General features: G+C 35.3%; 1 protein-coding gene across 1 annotated transcript in view; it reads right to left on the bottom strand.

Annotated features, from left to right (window-relative positions):
* The window catches only part of SLC16A10 (solute carrier family 16 member 10), a 131,801-nt gene that overhangs the window by 54,294 nt on the left and 57,674 nt on the right, over positions 1 to 19,833 (bottom strand). The window contains exon 3 of the mRNA XM_001379078.3: positions 5,865 to 6,327. Coding sequence (XP_001379115.3) covers positions 5,865 to 6,327 — 463 coding nt within the window. The remainder of the gene's footprint in view (positions 1 to 5,864; positions 6,328 to 19,833) is intronic.

The following is a 19,833-nucleotide window of genomic DNA, read 5'->3' as shown; positions in this document are numbered from 1 at the left end:
TTTTAATATGTTTCAGAAATTGCATGTATGGAAAGTAAAATAAAATATAAGCATGGTTATAATATGGTTTCCCCTAAACTTCTAGTATTAAAAATATCCCATAAATGAGAGCATCTGTTTTCAAGTTGAGATAGTGACAAAAGACCCATGAAAGCCCAGGAAGCTAAATATTAAAACACAATTAAGGTAACCTAGAAACCTCTGAAAATTTTTCAACAGAATTTTATCACTGTCATAGAAAAGCATTTATAATGGATGCCAGGCAAAGAACCCTATAGATCAGTAAGACTGTCTAGGATCATGGGAGTTAAGGATTGAAATGAATAGAATTGAGAGTGCATTCTCCCTCCCCAATTTGGATGAAGGAACTGAGGCTTCTGTACAGAAAAGAGACAGGTGGTAATTTGTCCAGGTAGAATTTAAAACCAGACCTTCTGATTTTTCTTTTCTTTTTTCTACTATATTCATGCAGCTCAGGTAGCTCTTTTTTTTTTAATATGGTCTGTTGATCTTTAAAGTTTCTGATTTCTGCTCATGGACATTTCATAATGAAATATTGGCCTCTGCAGACCTAGTTAATGGTATCTATAAATGATTCCAAAGTGACAAAACTGAATAGTGACAGATCTAGTTCCTGCCCCAAACATATAGACATATGGAACACACAAGTAGCCAAATAAAAATATTACACTAGAATAAAAGTGCAGAGTACCATTTCCATATCATCTGTAGGTCTAGTATTAGTACATGACTTGCGGTAGATTGGGCACAGGAATTCCATTCCCAGATTTGCTAGGGCAAAGGGAAGTGTAAGATTAAGATTAATATCCAATAACTCCAAGTATTATATTTTTAAAGTTTATTAATAATTACTTGATGTAAAAGAAAATAAAAAGAACAAAAGTAAAAGCCAGTTTTCCCAGCTGCAATCAGGAGAAATGAGAGTGAGAGGTGGGGCTACATAAAACTTATATCCTCCCTACATTAGATTGTAACATGAGAAGGAATATGGAAAGATGGGAAAGAGGGTTTCTGGGAGCAAATTCTAATTATACAGAAGCTTCCTTTCAGAATTTTTTTAGTTAGTTCCTTTCAGAAATACTTGAGGAGTAATACCACCAGGGCTAGGGATGCTAAGCATCACCTGGGACTAGAATTGGGAACCAATTATGTAAAACAGAAGATGCTATTATCGGAAAGGACTTCAACTTTGAAAAAAATAGATTTTTTTACTAGCCCTTTAAAAAGAAAGCCTTATGTTCTTCTGTGGCTACTGATCCTTGAGTAAGGAAAAAAGAGTTAAGGAAATAACAAGGAAAAGACAATGCAAGGCTCCCTATCACCTCCAAGATCAAATATAAAACCCTCTATGTGGTGTTCGAAATCCTTCCTAATTTGGTCCTCTCTTAATTTTACAGTCTTATTATATTTTACACCTTCAAGTGATGCAGAGCGAAAGGAGCAGAATCAGGAAAACATTGTACACAGAGACTGACACACTGTGGTACAATCAAAGGTAATGGACTTCTCCATTGGTGTCAATGCAGTGTCCCTGAACAATCTGCAGGGATCTAAAAAACACTATCCACAAGCAGAGGATAAACTGTGGGAGTAAAAACACCGATGAAAAGCAACTGCTTGACTGCAGGAGTGGAGGGGATATGACTGAGGAGAGACTCTAAATGAACACTCTAATGCAGATACCAACAACATGGAAATGGGTTCGAATCAAGAACACATGTGATACGCAGTGAAATCACATGTCGGCTATGGGAGACGTGAGGGTTGGGGGGAGGGAAGAAAAGAAAATTATCTTTGTTTCCAATGAATAATGTTTGGAAATGACCAAATAAAACAATGTTAAAAAAATATTTTACACCTTCCCCAATCCACATAAACTTGATAATCCAATGGCACTGGTCTCCTTGCAGCACACAAGATACCTCCATCTCCTAACCTTGGGCATGTCTGCTATTCTCTTCCTCTCAATTCTGTCTCTTGGCTTCTCCAAATTCCTTCCAAGTCTCAGTTAAAATCCTATCAACTACAGGAAGCCTTTCCCAACCACCTTTAAAGTTAATGTCTTCTCTCTACTGATTATCTCCAGTTTAACCTGTATATATCATGTTTGTATAGAATTGTCTACAAGTCTTCCCCCTCCATTAGTCTGTGAGCACCTTGAGAACAGGGATTGTCTTTTGCCTTTCTTAGTATCCCCTTGTGCTTAGCACAGTGCCTGGCATGTAGTTGGTACTTAATAAATGTCTACTGGCTGAATTGTGATATAAGTTCTAAATTTCTAAAGTTCTAAAATTAACAACTGACTTGACCAGCATTTTTGGTGTTCTCTGCACCTACTTAATGTTGTAGTTCTTGAACATAGCATTCTCTTGATACTTTGTGTTTGCAAGACTTGGATCCAGATTTCTTTGTTTATACTCAAAAAAATAAAAACTGAAATAAAGTAATTATATTCTCCACCTCAGAAGAGAGAATGAAAATTCTCAGTTTCTGCTCTGGAGTTAAAATGAATGTAGCTATGACATAGAAGAGGTAAGATGCTGCAGTATTTCCCCCCTTATCAGTTCTTCAAAGAGATTGCATTAAATCACTTAGAAGCAACCCTAAATATAAGAAGATACTTAAGAATAGGAAATGACAATTCATGACATCTGTGCCAGAGGGTCATATGTTCTTTAATTTGATCTAGTTACAAAATCCCTGACCAAGGTTGTCATTACCAAAATCATCATCTTGTTAAACAGTGGCAGTGATGTTGTAATAATGTCCCATACCACTATATCCAGCCATTTTCCCCTGATCTGCTTTGTCTGGCAACAGGAAGACAGGTCATCAAAAAGTCCAGAATACATGCACCTTTCTCTTCCCCTTTCCAAGAGAAAGGAGATTGGATCAAGAATCATATAACTTAGCTTAAAATCCTGGCTCTGACATCTAGGTATCTCAATCCTGAGTCCTATGGTCACCTCTCTTGGGAAATAGAAGGCTTCTAAGAACATGCAAAACAATAGACAGAAAATTGTTTTTAAAAATAACATGTTTAGGGAGCAGCTGGGTAGCTCCGAGGATTAAGAGCCATGCCTAGGGAACTTAGAACCCAGGTCCTGGGTTCTAATTTAACCTCAGACATTTCCTAGCTATGTGACCCTGGGCAAGTCATTTAACCCCCATTGCCTAGCCCTTACTACTCTTCTGCCTTGGAACCAATACACAGTATTGATTCCAAGACGGAAGGTAAGAGTTTTAACAAAAACAAAAAAAAAGTTTAAATTTTTTGCAGCAATATTCATTAGGAAAGTTGTTATATAGTTTTCTTTCTCTGTTTTTATTCTCCCTGCATAAGTATGAAAACTATATTTGAGTCATAGAATGAATTTTATAGAACCTTTTTATCATTTCTCTCCAAAAGTTTATAAAGTATTAGAATTAATTTTTCTTCATATGTTTGGTAGGATTCCCATGGCTATCCATATAGTTATGAAGACTTTTTTCTTAAGGATCTCATTTATGTCTTGTTCGATTGTGTTCTTTTTTCCTTCTTAAAATTTTTTTTATCTTTAACATATATATTTTTAAAAATTCTCTTCCTTCTTTCCATCCCTCCCCCTCTATTGTGAAGACAAACAATGTAATATCAACTATAGATGTGAAATCATGCAAAACATATTTTCATAATAGCCATGTTACAGAAAAGAAAGAAAAATAAAATGAGAAATTTATGCTTCAAAATAAAATTAAAAAATAAAACCCTGGCTTTGCCACTTCTTATCTTTATGAAATTAGGCAAGTCATGTCCTCTGGGTTTCAGTTCCTTGACATATAAAATGAGAGCTTTTAGGTCCCTTCCAGTTCTAAATCTATGATTCCATGATCTTCTAGGCCTGATCTCTACCTCCTTCCATAGCTAAGCACATTGGCATAAAATAATTAATGATGCCTTTCCTTATTTCCTAGGATCTTAGAATTTGAAAGCTGAAAGGGAATTTAGAGATAACCTAAGCTGGGCTCTCTCATTTTACATTTAAGAAAACTGAAAACAGGACAGTTAAAATGACTCACCCAAGAAGTCAAGGTTTTGAATTCAGTTCCATAGTTATCATAAAAACAAATATTTGTAGTAAGTCTGACTTTATAATATATGTGTTGAAGACTAGAATTAGATAGGACAAATACTTTAAAGAACATTAGCACAGAATCCAAAGTAATGTTGACCTCCTCAGAGGAAGAATTCTTTGAACTACTAATACCAATCTTGCACAAAAATTTCTTTAGTAAGGAAATTCACATTGATGACTCAGAGTGGATCCTGGCCAAAGCAGGTCTAAGTACACACACACACACACACACACACACACACACACACACACACACACACACACACACACACACCCTCATCAGTGATGAAACTATTAGGACTGCATCTAAACTGACATTTGTATTTCATATAGATCAACTCTGTTGAGCTGAAAATAAGTGTTCAGTTGCTGCAGTAGGAAAACAAAAAAAAAGAGCCATAATGAGCCTTCTGAGTGAGGTTTGCCTAGAGGCAAATATCTTAGATGTCACTTATTCTGATTTCAATGCAAAAAAAAAATTGAAATATGTTCTTTGAAATAGAAACATACACTTCAAGCAGCATGAAACTCTAGCTATCTTTTCATCTGATACATTTCTTAACTCTTCTAGAGTAGTTGTACACAGAGACTGATACATTGTGGTACAATCGAAGGTGATGGACTTCTTCATTAGTGTCAATGCAATGTCCCTGAACAATCTGCAGGGATCTAAAAAATACTATCCACAAGCAGAGGATAAACTGTGGGAGTAAAAACACTGATGAAAAGCAAAGCTTGACTACAGGGGTTGAGGGGATATGACTGAGGAGAGACTCTAAATGAACACTCTAATGCAAATACCAACAACATGGAAATGGGTTTGAGTCAAGAACACATGTGATAACCAGTGGAATCATGCGTCGGCTATGGGAGAGGGAAAGGTGGGGGGGGGGAGGGGGAGGAAAAGAAAATGATCTTTGTTTCCAGTGAATAATGTTAGGAAATGACCAAATAAAATAATGTTTAAAATTAAAAAAAAAAAAGACAAACTATATATATATATATATATATATATCAAGGGCAGGGATTGTCTCACACTTTTGTATGTGCTTTATAAGAGCCTAAGACAGGGTCATGTATTTAATAGATACTTAATAAATATTTGATTGATTGATAGTTAAAAAAAAAGAGACAAATCTTAAAAAAAAAAAAAGGAATCCTTTGGGTATAGGTACTTTTTCTTTTCCCCCAACTTGTCCCTCAATGAGAATGATCTGTATTTATTTCTTATGTAATTTCTGCATCAGTCCAATGAAAAATTTTACATTGATATAAGAACCCTAATCTATTGAACCTTGTCATCTATGAAGATTACTGACCTTCCCAAATGAAATGACTTCATGAAAAAGGACTACTAGAGCCCTTCTATGTTTGGAAATCCTCTAGTTCAAGCTTTTTGACCATTTTTTTTTTACCTACAGCCATTATTTCATTTTTTAAAGTAGCTTTTTAATTGGTTAGGCCTTTTTTGTTTTCTGCTTTCTTTTTCCTCTTTCGGGAGAAGTTTTTGTTAAGGACCCAAAACCTACTCTGACTGGCTTTTTAAGAGATTCTGATGGATGGTTTGGCCTTGAGCTCAGATATTTCTAATTACAAGAGACCCTGGACAACCATGAGAGTGTTCCAAAACAACTTCAGCTTGATATATTACTTGTTTTTTTCCACCAAGATTTTCACTTATAAAGTATTAATAGAACATTGCAAGGTAGGCTAAGGAATTACACTTACCAAATGAACGTAAGGCACAAAATATCCGAAAAGTGCAAGGGGAATTCCAAAAGCCCAGACAGAATAACCTGTAACCTTGAAGATGGAGAAATTAAAGACTTTTTTGGGAGGACTGAATTTTCTCCTGGAAATGAGAAAGAATTTGTTTTCTCCTTTCTTCCCACTGTCTTTATCTTTGGCAAAGGAATTAACAGGTTTATAGGTAAAGCCAGCCAGAATCAGGACAAACATGAAGATGCATAGAACTCTGAGTGTATTAAACAGGCCCAGTTTATCAATCAGTTCCCTTAAGATGAAAGGGAGTAATACTGTGACAACGCTGCTGCCAGCAGTGACGATGCCATTCACCAGTCCCAGGCGTTTCTTGAAATAATGTCCCAAAATGACCAACGATGGCTGGTATGCAAATGAGCAACCACAGGCAAATATAATTCCATATGTGAGATAGAGAGGCTCGATGGAGCTGTATAGAAATGAAAGAAAAGTAAAATTATTTTCACTATTGATTATTGTAATGACTGGAATATGCCCATTTTTAAGGTAATTGCAGGTTTTCCATTATATTATTTTCTCAAAATTACTGATGCTAAGAATCAATGTTGATTATTTACAAGAATCGTTAAGGTAAGGAGAAAGGAGGAAAGAAGAAAAGGAAAGGAAAGAGAAAAGAGAAGGGATAGCGAGAAGGAAAGAGAGCAAAGGAAGAAAAGTCCACCAGTTCTAGGTACAGAATTTTACACTAAAAACAGGTTAATTCCATTTGAATGGATATAAAAATGCTTCTTGCTGTGGGAGTGAAAATTTAAGACTTATCAGCGATTCCATGAACTCAGAAAGACCTTAATATTTCATTTGAAATCACTGGAATTCTTAGAAATTTATAAATAAAACAAAATTAGGAAATGAAATCAGGTTCAGCAAAGTCAAGAGTGATGACTTTTTTCCAAATAAATTCAATGAAAACAAGCAAATTAGATTTTGCTTATTACAACACACTTTCAGGGAAGAGATTTCAACATTGATATTACATATATGTGACAAATAGTCATTGAATTAAAACTATCAGAGAGAAGCTTCATTTCACTTCCCCTTGCACTTACTTCTAAGTCCAGATGTGTCCAGAACATTAACAGAGAACTTACTTTTGCTGGCCTAAGCTCTATAGATCAAACTTTGCCCTATTTTATGTTGCAGTTGGTTGTACAAATAATACTACTGCACTAAGATAAAATATAATGTCCATTAATTGTTCTAGTTTATTAGCTTTGAGGCCATGAAAATCTAAAGAATCATAAACATTCTGACAGAGTGGCCCAAGCAAGCACATCTTTTATAAAAAGTAAAATGCTCTAAGATTATTGAATTCTTCAAAATAGGTCAAGAATAAAAGAAAGACAGTGAATGTCATTTATTTAGATTGAATAAAAGTTCAGTTTAAAAGGCTATTAATCAGTAACAAACACAAAGAACATATTACAAGCCAAGAGGCTGAAGTTAATTATTTGATTCTACTCAAAAAATGCTTTTAAATACCCATTATGTGCACTGTTGGGTGAAGTTCCTGGTAGAGTGAGAAGACTAATGACGGGAATGGCAGTATGTTGAGATAATCACAAGGAACTCCAAAAGGATCAAATAAAATTGAATTATGTGGACAATCCTTCCTTCTGTATCTATCATCAAATACCTGCTTCAAAACACGTGTTTCCACAAGTTTTTCCTAATATAGCTTACTCTATACTGGCAATTCCTTTACTATATGTTCATTCGACAAATATTTAGTGAGCATGCCCACTCCAGGGGATAAAAAGAAATATTTTTTAAAAGACATTGCATATCCTTAAGAAGTTAAAAATCTCATTGTTGAAATAAAACTAATACAAGCAGAAAACAATATTACAGGGTAACTCATTAATTTAGCATTGGAGAATAAGTATCCACTTAAACAAACTTCTCTAAATAACCACGACTCAAGATTCTTGGGTATTGATTTTTTCAAGTCATTTCAGCCATTTTGCCCAGAAATTTTAAATGCATTTTTGAAAGCACTTGTTTTCTTATATTTCTTAAGCAGAATTTCACTGGACATAATATATCTTTATTGGGTCACTAAGGGTTATCATCATAAACCTCAACAGTCTGATAGATTTCTACTGTCCTGCAGCTAAGCCTAACTGTTCATCTCTCTAGCAGTGCCCTCCCATATTACCTCTTGTCTCATGGATATTGCTGAATCAAAACTCTTATTCTTACCCACAATTCTATACAGCCTTCAATAAAATGCATTTTTCTTGTTGAGGCTTGGAATGAGAGGAGAGATACATCAGGATCTGTAGCTGAGTTTTGGATGGCTGTCACTGAAATCCCAAAGCTAAATGAACTATGAAAATGAACTATAAAGCAATACAATTATGTGGTATTATTAATAATGGCAGAAGTTTAGAGAAAAAAGAAATTAGTGTGGACTAGATTAGGCCAGAAAAAAAGGTAATATTCCAAGCAAGAGGAAGGACATTCAGCACGCATAGTAAGGCAGCTAGGTGAACCAGTACATATAACACTAGGCCTGAAATCATAAAAAACTGAGTTCAATTCCAGGCTGAGATACTTACTAGTTGTATGACCCTGGGCAAGTCCTTTAACTATGTCTTAACTACCTTAATTTCCTTAGCTATAAAAATGCAGACCCACCTCACAAGATTGTTGTGAAGATAAATGAAATAATAATGTTAAAACATTTAGCACAATATTTGGTATGTAGAAAACCCTATATAAATCTTGGTTTTTATTATTTAGCATTTGCCAATATAATTTATGTGAAGTTTTATGTGGAACTAATTTATGTTGATTTAGAACAACTCTCCAACCATGCCATAAATTGCTTGACTTCATAGATAATGATCCTGAACTATTTTTCATTCTTATTCTTTCAAAGCATTTAATACAGCTGAGAAGAATAAAATTGATTCTGTATCATTTTCTTATTGATCCTATTCAAAGCTAAATTGATTCTGTTTGATAACTGCTTTTGTCCTATAATTATTTAAGTCATAGTTCTCTGTCTCTGAACTTAGTTTAAGATTCAGTTGGCCTATAATAGTTAAGTTTAGAAATCCAATTCTCTTGCTAATCACTGATCTACTCTTGCCTCATGGAATTATTTGACACTGAGCAATGCTTGTGAACAGAAGGCAGTTAAGCATAATATTTTATATCACCAATTTATCCTTAAAGGATGTCTGGCTTGCTGTCCAAAATGTCTGAGTTGCCATCTGATAGGTAGACTCAAACAATGAATATTTCTTAGTTGAAGGAGAGAAAAAGAAAGATATTGTTTGTCCTCATTACCAAATTTCCAATCATCGCATTGTCCCCCATGATTCAGCTACATAACCAATTGTGTTGTCCTCAAACCCCATGATGTTACCTTCCCTGTTCTATTATTTGTTCTACACTCCCCAAAACCTGTAAGAAAAAAGTTGTCTCCCTCATTTGGGGGTCTTAACTTACCAAAGAAGCTGAGATCCAATTAATGGCAGATTTGTGCTTTACTAATAAATTGATCATGCTTACTTTACTTTATTTCAAGTGTTATGCATACTATTTGTACTCACATGCTTGGTGAATTAATAATCTGAGTTAAGGTCATCAAAAAGTAATTAAAGGGGAAGCTAAGTTGCTTAGTGGATTGAAGGCCAGGTCAAGAGATTCCTGGGTTGCTGGGTTAGACACTTCCTAGTTTTGTGACCCTGGGCAAGTCATTTAACCCTTCATTGTTCAGCCCTTACCACTCTTCTGCCTTTGAACCAATATACAGTATTGATTCCAAGATGGAAAATAAAAGATTGATGTTTGTTTTTTAAGCAATGCAAATGGAAATTTGAAAGCTACTAGGAAAAAAGATCAATGAATATAGAATATGTAATACTATATAGCAGCAATAAAAATGCAGTACCATACAAATCTGAAGAAGTAATAAATTCAGAAGGTAATGCCAACAGGACAATAAATTTAACATACATTTTTAATAACAGCATAACAAGTTCACAACTCATATACTATCCTATTTTTTGTCCTTTGTTTATCAAAATGTTTCCATCTCTTGATAAATGTTAGGTTTAGAAAAAATGTTAGAAAAATGATATATTTTCACAGTTATTTATCTCAGGAAACCATTTAGAATGGTAGGGTATAATCCCATTTTGCCCCCTAACTTATTTTCCATTGTTAGGTCTCTCTGCAACCTCCAATCTCTTCACTCTACAGAACTGAGCCCAGATACAGCTTCATTTTCTTCCCTTCCCAATCTTGATACAATTCTTCACTGTCCTCTACTCCTGAATCTCTCATCCCCACATCCTTGGACATCCACTTTTTCCACTCCTCTCCACTAGCTACTGAGAACAGGGTTGGAGAAAATTATATAACCTTGTCAGATGAGAATACTATATAAGAAAGAAGGCATTAGCAGTTGATGAAAATCAAGAAAGGCTTAGTATAAAAAGTGATTCTTGAAATGAGGAGGCTCTAAGGAGAAAGCATATACCTGCCATGATGATATTGTATATAGAAATAGGAAAATTTGAAACATCTAAACTCAACTAGATCCTTCAACAAAGGTGGTAGCAGTAGTAGTAGTAGCAGCAACAGCAGTAGCAATAACAATAAATAGCTAATATTTATATAGTACTTATAGTACTTATCTTGTCAGATATTGTATTAAGCTCTTTACAATTTTTATCTCATTTGATGGTCACAACTTTGTGAAACCAGTATTATTATCCCTAATTTTACAACTGAAGAAACCGAGGCAGACAGATTAAGTGAGTTGCCCAGTGACAAATACTCCTTACAAAGAGTAAAGGGGCAATTCTTTTAACTCCTTAATAGTTGATTCCCTATCTCATGTCCAATGAAAACTTCCCCAAACCTTCCTTTCTTTCTTCAATCTTCTGTATTTCCCACATTCTCTGTGCTCTGAGCAATGGAGGGCATTTGCCACGAGCTCTCTCTATTCCCCTTTCTCTTCATCTCAAACCCCTTGACATCCTCCTCCAATCTCTTTTTCTTTCTTCTAGGCTTTGATAACATGATAGCCCTTTTCCTTGCCAAAACCACCACTTCTATATGTGTCCTTAATACTTACCAACTCTTGTCTTCTTTTAGCAAAATGCCACTTCAACTGTGATACCTCTCTAAAATCTTCAATCTTTTCCTCTCTATTGGTTCCTTCTATGCTGCCTTCAAACATGCCCAGGTCTTCTCTATTTTTAAAAACTTTTGCTAGATCTTACTAACCTCTCAAACTATCATCTTATATCTCTCCTTCCTTTGTCAGTCAAACTCTTAAAAAAAAAAAGGTGGTCATGCTATTTGCTGGTACTTTTCTCACTTCAGCACTTTTCAATCTAATTTCTATCATTACTATACTCAAACTGCTTTCTCCAAGGTGGCTCTCTTAATCAAGAAATGTAGTGGGAGGTTTTTTTAATTTGTGTGTTTTTCATTCTGAATCCTTCTTTACTATTTGCTGCACTTGACACTGTTGACCATCCTTCCTCCTGGATACTTTCTTTGACCATCTATGAAATTACTGTTCTGGTTATTCCTTCTTACTGCCTGATTAATGTATAATTGAAAATCTGTTACTCTAAAAGAAAAAACTACATTTCCCAGGAGCCCACCGACTTCCTGTCATTACATACTTCCTATAGACAGGGAATATTAGGCGGGGATATGGAGGGTCCCACCTCTTTACTTACTGTTCTAAGCTTGGTGGTATTAAGGCAGGCATTTGAACTGGCGGATCAGTCATGGGCATATGGTCTTTATTTTGTATCCCCTTTATTTCTTGATTTCTAATGATCATTAATAAATCTAAAACTATTCTTATTATTTGTTATTAATTTAAATTTTTACATTTTTGGCAACCACTAGTTGGAGAACCTCTCAATTTTTTAAGATAGCCTAGATAAATCTTTTTAAGCCAAGGCTTTTCACCCTCCTCACATACACCCACCCCTCACAAACTCCGAGAGAACTCCGAAATCTTTTTGGAGCTGCTGCCCTTTTCTTTCCCTACTTTTTGCCCAGTTGCTCTCCCTATCGATCGAGCTATTTTTAGCTGGGGGACTCTTGATAAAGAGGAGATAAGTTGCTTCTCTCACCCATCTGCTTGAGTCCATGTTCCTCAGTTCCTCACTGCTGCCTCTGGGGTTGCTGCTGCTGATATTGCCTGCTCCTGCTACTGAATCCTCCTCCTGATCTCTGGCCCTGCTCCTTCTCCTGTTCCTGAATTGGCCTCTGCCCCGACCCCAACCCCGACCTCTGTTGCTGATTGCTGCCGCCAAAAAGCTAGGAGTTCTTGGAGCCGCTCTCCAGGCAACTGGTAAAAAACTGGGGAGTATTTTCCTTAGGCAATGATTAGCCTCCTAACTCCCACTCCATATGGCTGGGGAAACTAGTGTTTTACCTCAGGGGGAAGGGAAGAAAGAAGTTACTCTTCCAAACAGGAGCTAAATTATAAGCATGGCATGCTCTGTGAAAGAGCAGTACCTTGCCTATTTCAAACAGCTTCTATCATTCATGAGTACACTGATCTTTTCACTTATCTTGCCTGAGAATCAAGGGAGAAATTCATCTCCCTACAACCCTTTGCCACTTGGGCCTGCCCAGTATCTAAAATTCACCCAATTTTCTCAAACCCATGTTCTCCCTCACTATGGGAAATACCAGGTCTGACAAAAGGAATCTGAACAGATAAGAGAAAGGAATCTTAAAGAGACTGGAGGTGAAAATTTTAAGCCTCTTAAAACTCCATTGTTTTATGAAAGTCTCTGTATTTTATTTCATCTTGCTAATTGTTAAGATTTAATTTTGTTATTTTAAGTTCATATATTAATCTGATCAATACTACTGTTATACTGAATCATTTTAATCTACTGTGTTTTAACTATTAGATATATTCTGTTACTTTTCCCCTATAACTACTCTGAACAAAATATATATTGTAAAAGCTAATAAAGTTTTTTTTTTTCCATTTTGTCTTTGTTAATTGTCATATAGATGATGGATAGACTCAACCTGGCTAACATCTTTGAAAAATTTAATGAGCTAAGAATTTAAATGGTAATTCTAAGGGGTCTTCAGAAATAATTTTAATTAACTGTGGTTTCTGAATGGATGATTTTAAAAATATTTATATTATAAAGAATGTTGTATTAAAGGTAGAGAGTCAAAGAAATGGTCCTACCAAGGTGTTTCTATGAATCAGAAAGTAAAAAAAAAAAAGCTCCTGCAAAACTCTTTAGATTAATTTACCTCCACCAGAACAATCTAGATATCTTGGTGATGTTCTAGACCCAAATAAGTTTTACTTTGTTTAAAAATATATTTACCAAGGTTGAAAGATTTGCTACGTCTGTAAAAATTGTGACAAACATACCTCAGTTCTAAGGTTTTTTTTTTTTTTAATGTCATACAGAAACTTATATGAAATATGATAGTGGTTTTGTTTGCTATTGTAATTAAATGGGCTATTATAACTTTGGGGATTTTGATACTTTTTGAATGTGCATTACATGTTGTATTGCTCTTCTTTATAAAAAACTGTTAATTTGTAAAATTCATTAGTTGTGCACTCACAATGGATCATGGCCAAGTTTGAAAAGGAAATGGATCTCATTTTTGGGTGAGAAACCTTTGTATTCTACCTTTCCCTAGTTGACACAATATGTCAATGATTGTAAGCTATATATTTTTTATTTTAAAAACTTTTTATTATTGTTTTTCCTTGCACGTGCAATAGAGTATCTCAGTTTTATTTTTCTTCTCCTTTTTGTATTTGAAGCACATGTCAACAGTATTGAGAAATTTTTCTTTAATTCTTTTTTATTTTGCTGTAATATAAGTTTAAAATATATTTGTTCTAATATTAATGCATATTCAAAAAGCTTTAAACTATAAAAATTATGTCATTTGATTGTTTAAAAAAATTATGGGACTTTGCTTAATGATTCTGTCTGATTCCAGGATAAGAGAATACAAAAATAGCCATTGCACAGTGCCAAAGAATAACAAAGTTAAACTGCATAGTGCGAATTGAGCAGAAGGTCAAAGAGATCAGCCGATCCCAATGGGCTTGATGAAATTTTGAGCCAATACAGGAGGACTTGAACTTGTTTGGGGTTCAAGTTTGAGTCTGTTTTGACATATGTCAAAGGCAGGTCTTCCTTGTCCCACATTATACCAAGTATCTCAAATTTGGCTCCTACCTGGCTCCTATAATCTAGTCCCTATTCTGTCTTTCATAGTGTGGCAACTTCCTGTAGTCTTGGCTGCACATGGGTAAGTAAAATATTACTGCATTTTGTCCTACAGACTTGTGGGATAGAAATTATTTTAATTGGACCCTAATACTAGGGTCTGTTAGAAATTTATTAAAGTGAACCTGAAATACAAGGGCCTATTCTGAATTTATTCTTGTTTACTCAAAATTTCATGTAGATAGATTTTTGATATTTTTATTCTGATTTTGAATTTTTCTTTCTCCAAAAAGTTTACTTTTTCTTCCATTTCTTTTTCTTTTATGTTTTTGGTTTTTTTCTTTTGATAATTGAGTCATATATGTTTTAACTCAACCATGCATTCCTAAGTGATCCTTATGTTTTTTAACACCCTCTTCAGGGGAGAATGTATTATTATTCTAAAATGCAAAGTTTAAATTCTTTTTGAGAGTAATTTTAGGATAAGAAACATGCTATCTCTCTGAATCCATAAAATGAACTGTTTGGAGAAGGCACCATGAAGATGCCTCCACAGACCACACACTGCATCAGAAGATCCAGAGGGAACTTTGAGATGTGGTGATTTGAAGTGTGTGGGGTTGAATGAATTTGTTTTGTATGTATACTTTTATGCCAGTGGTTCTCAACCTCTCAATTTGTAGCAATGAGAATACATAATGCATATCAGGTATTTACATTCCAAATCATAACTGTGGCAAAATTATAGTTTTGAAGTAGCCACCAAAATAATTTTTTGGTTTGGGGTCACTGCAACATGAGGAACTGTATTGGGGGATCACGGCATTAGAAAGGTTGAGAACCACTGTTTTATGCCAAAGGGGACTGTCCTCCTAACTGGCTTTTTGTCAATGAGCCTAGGAATCATTGGTTTTGTTCTCTTTTCTTTTTATCCCCAAATTATTGTAATTTCAAAGTTGGTTATGTTTACAAGATACATTGGAGAGACTAGTCTTCCATGGATCACAGGGGGATTGTATAATTGAAAATCTGTTATTCTAAAAAAGAAATACATTTCCCAGGAGCCCACCGACTTCCTGTCACTATGTACTTCCTGTAGGCAGGGACATGGAGGGTCCCACCTCTTTACTTCCTGTCCCAAGCTTGGTGGTGGTAAGGTGGGTGTTTGAATTGGAAGATCAGCCATGGGCTGATCTCTTAAAATATAATATTTTTATTAGTTGACATTAATTTTAATTTTTACATTATTCAATCACCTTTGATAGTTTATCAACTTAATGTCACTTCATAATCATGCTTATTCCCAAGCACTCTGACCCAAGGGCCTCTTATAAACCTAAATAGCTCCCATGGGTATAATTATAATCTTTATGCAGAGGACTAATGTATCTATATATCTATATACCTAGTCCCAGCCTTCAACCTGAGATTCAGTCTTACCTATATGCCATTTCAAACTGGAAACCTCAAGAACATCTTAAACACAGAATATCCAAAATAGAGCTCATTATATTTCTTCTAAAACTCCTTTCTTCCAAATTTTCCTATTTCTGTGGAAAACACCATTGTGCCAGATATGTTCTCTCTCCCAATTTCACCTCATAGAATTTCTTCATTTAGGAATCATTTTCTATACTAAGTCTTTCATGAGTTTCCTCAGTTGATATAATGCCTTCCCCTCATTAACTACTTTATATATACTCCATTTATAATTACACACTTACATGTTGTCTCCACTGACAGAATGTAAGCTCCTTGAGAGCACAGATAGTTTTGTTTTGTTGTTGTTGTTCTTATATTCTCAGAATCTAGAATAGTATCTAGCACATGTAGCACATGTATAAACTTAATAAAGGCTTTAATTGATCGCTTAGTGACATCCCCCTTATCTTACATACTAATGAGGCACTTTAAATAGAAGAAATATGACCTTTTTTTTGGTACAAAAGAGACATCTGTTTAGATTCTAGGCTTTGTTTCTAAGAAAATTAAACAAAATTAAAAACAATCCTCACTTGCGACCTTAAAGGTATATAGGGGAGGAAGGTGTTGTTAGCAGTGGGAAGGGAAGATAAAAGACAAAAATTCTAGAATGAGTTCTTTAAGTATAGAGATAGGAGCAGGCTGGGTAGCTCAGTGGATTGAGAGGAAGGCCTAGAGATGGGAGGCCCTAGGTTCAAATCTGGCCTCAGACACTTCCCAGCTGTGTGACCTTGGGCAAGTCACTTAACCCCCTTTGCCTAGCCCTTACCACACTTCTGCCTTGGAACCAATACCCAGTATTGATTCTAAGGCTCAAGGTAAGGGTTCAAAAAAAAAAAAAAGAATAGAGATGGTTTCATTTTGCCTTACCTTAAATATCTAATGCTTGGCCCATATAACTGACTGTCTATTGGACATTTCAAACTGGATTTTTCATTAAAAATTACATTTCTCCCTAATTTCCCAGGCTATACAAATCACCACCATTTCCCCAGTTTCCTAGGTTCCCAACTTTTCCATAATACTTGACTTCTCACTCTCCCTCATCTCACATATCCAGTTTCTCATTTTTGCTATTTCTACCTTTATAACCTCTCTCACATTTGACCCCTTTACTCTACTTCTCAGGCACAGTCTTAGTTCAGGGCCTTAATCACTTCTCTCTTACATTATATGGAATAATCATCCTGCAATATCCTCCTTCTCTCAAGTTCTTCCCCATTCTAATATTTCACAGAGCTATCAAAATTATTTTCTTTAATTACAGATTTAACTATGTTACTCTCCTCCCCTGGCTTCCTATTGCCTCTACGGTGAAATAATGTCTGTCTTTTATTTGGCTTTTGAAGTCCTTTGGTTTTTGGCTCCAATTTATCTTTCTAGTCATATTATATTTTTTTCTACTTCCCATATTCTTTATTTTTTAAACCCTTACCTTCTGCCTTAATATCACTTCTATAATTGGGTATCAAATTTTCTGTTTAAGTTTGGTCTTTTCTTCAAGAATGCTTGGAAATTTTCTATTTTATTAAATGTTCATACTTTCTCCTGTAAGAAAAGAGTCAATTTTGGTGTTTAGTTGAAGACCCAGTTCCCTTGCTTTCCAGAATATCATATTCCATGCCTTCCAGTCCTTCAGTGTGAATGCAGCCAGGACCTGTGTAATCCTGACTGTCTGATATCTGAATTGTTTCTTTCTAGCAGCTTGTAGTATCTTCTCCTTGATCTGGAAGTTCTTGAGCTTGACTATAACATTCCTGGGTGTTGTCATTTGGGGATTCAATGCAGGAGGTGATCAGTGGATTCTTTTCATCTCTATTTTATCCTCTTGTTTTTTCATTCTTTTGATTTTGTTTTATAGATTCTTGCTGCCTTGTGAAGTCATTCACTTCTAATTGTTAAAATCTAATTTTTAAAGACTGAACTTCATTTCTGATTTTTTGATCCTCTTTTTTCGTTTTGATCTATTTCTCTTTGTAAGTCATTGTTATTATCTTTTACTTTCTTTGCCTTGTTTTTGAGCTGGCAAATCCTGGCTTTTAAGATTACTTTCTTGTTTTAGTTCATGTGCATTTGTTTCCAGATGACCTATTTTGCTTTTTATGTTCTTTCCCCAATTTTCTTCAACCTCTCTTAATTGTTTTTTTAACTGTTTTTTTCTTTTTAGCTATTCCAGAGCCTGAATCCAATTCACTGGAGTTTCTGAGGTTTTTCGTGCTGTTCCTTGGTCCTCCTCTGTTCTATTTGTTCTTTGTTCATTATCTCAATAGAAGCTGTTGATCATAATTTAATTTTTTCTTCTTCTATTGTTTACTCATATTTTTCCTTCTTTCCCCTTCCTTATGGGCTGTATTCTTGCTCCTCTGTTTATTTGCTGGATCTATGAGTTTGAGCTTTTTTTGCCCTGAAAGGGCTTTTTCTCTTCTCTGCTGGTAAACTGAATTAGGCCAGTTGAGCTGACATGCGAAATTAATGTGCCCTGAGGCCAAATCTTCCCCAGCTGTCAGTTAACCAAGGCCCTCCCCCCTAACTCCTCTCTGCCAGTTATGTCTCTGCCAGCCACCCTGTCAGAGCCCTGGGCTTTCTGTGGTGGTACCAAGATACTCCATTGGGGTTGCAGCCTTTGCCCTGGAATCCCACAGTCAGCCTAAGTCCTACCGTGGGTCTCAGCACAGTAGGTGGGGGAGGAGTATTGGATCTTTCCACTATACCTGAGAATTCAACTTTATCTGTATACCTTTCAGGTTGAATGGAGTAGGATAGACTCTGTCTTGTTGTTGAAATTGGCTTTCTATCTATTTTGAAGCACTTATTTTTGAGGAAGGAAAGTCACAGAGAATTCAGTTTCTGCTGCTTCTAAGCTGCCATCTTGACTCTTCCCCCTTAATATCACTTCTAAGAGAGAAGAGCAGCAAGAGCTCGGCAATCAGAGTTAAATGACTTGTCCTGGGTCACAATGCTATCTGGAGCCAAATTTGAAGCTAGGTCCTCCTGGTTCTAGGCTTGGCATTCTATCCATTGTGACACCTAATTACCCCCTTTCCCAAACCTTACAGAGCAATGGAACTGACCTTTTGTTCCTTTCTCCTTGACACAAGTGGTCCTCAGTGCCTAAAATAGATTTCCTTCCTCATCTCAGCCTCATAGTATCATGTTCTTCCTTCAAGATATAGCTCAAACAACATCTACATTCAGTAATTCCTGATTATCTCCAAAACCCGAATGATAATACCCTCTCAAATTCTTAACCAACTTTATGGTTATATTGCAGTTATTCTGAATATACTGTATATATACATGTTTACCTTGGTAGAATGAAAAGTACCCTGAGAGTAAGAATGGCTTCATTTTTTATTTTAGTATTCCTAGCACCTAGCACAGTGCCTAGCATATCATAAGTGCTTAATAAATGATTGCTGAATCAGATTTTTTGAAATGTTACTAGAACTGAGTAATTTGAAAAAAAAAGATGCTCTCTAACTCTAAGATATTCAGTATTATTTATTATTTTATTTCTCAGATGATATCTTTTGTTTTAACACATTATAAAAACATTACTGGATATTTGATCACATACATCATAAATAATCTATTATTCACAGTGATTCTTCTTATATACATAACCTTTGACAACTCCCCTCACTTTTCTCCCAATGATTCCAGTTCATTCAGCCCTTCTAAGAGTCAGAACTAGATAAGGAAAGGAAAGGCAAGTAGGCAAGCAGTCACCAGGGGTACAACATACAAGAGGGTGCAACACCTTTTAATATTACTTTTCATAAATGTATATATTTTAAATGCCAAAAAGAATTCTACTCTCCATGGTACACAGGGATTTTCTACTAAGTCAAATCACTTGGGTAGCTCAAACTCTCTATGGAATAATAAAGCACAGACATTTTCATTTTAAAACCTAGCCAAGGGTATGTAAATGCCTTGTCCCCAGTCTTTTCAAACCTTTAATAATATTTGTGATTTTCTTCTGAAATCTTTCCAAGTTCTCCACATTCTTCAGTTGTGAAGCTTAAAAATAGACTCAATATTCCAATTAAAGAGATCCAATCTACATAAGCTGGCTTTGACCCTTCCTATTTTGGATTCATTTATTTATAATTTCCCTTAAGATTTCATACTATGATTGATTTCACTGGATCAATTAAAATGTACCAGTTACCCAGCATTGTTCATACATGGAAATGGTTTTTTCTCTATTATTTTAATAT

The sequence above is a fragment of the Monodelphis domestica genome, chromosome 2, assembly GCF_027887165.1.
Source record: "Monodelphis domestica isolate mMonDom1 chromosome 2, mMonDom1.pri, whole genome shotgun sequence".
NCBI lineage: Eukaryota > Metazoa > Chordata > Mammalia > Didelphimorphia > Didelphidae > Monodelphis > Monodelphis domestica.
This window is presented reverse-complemented; position numbering and strand designations above follow the sequence as displayed.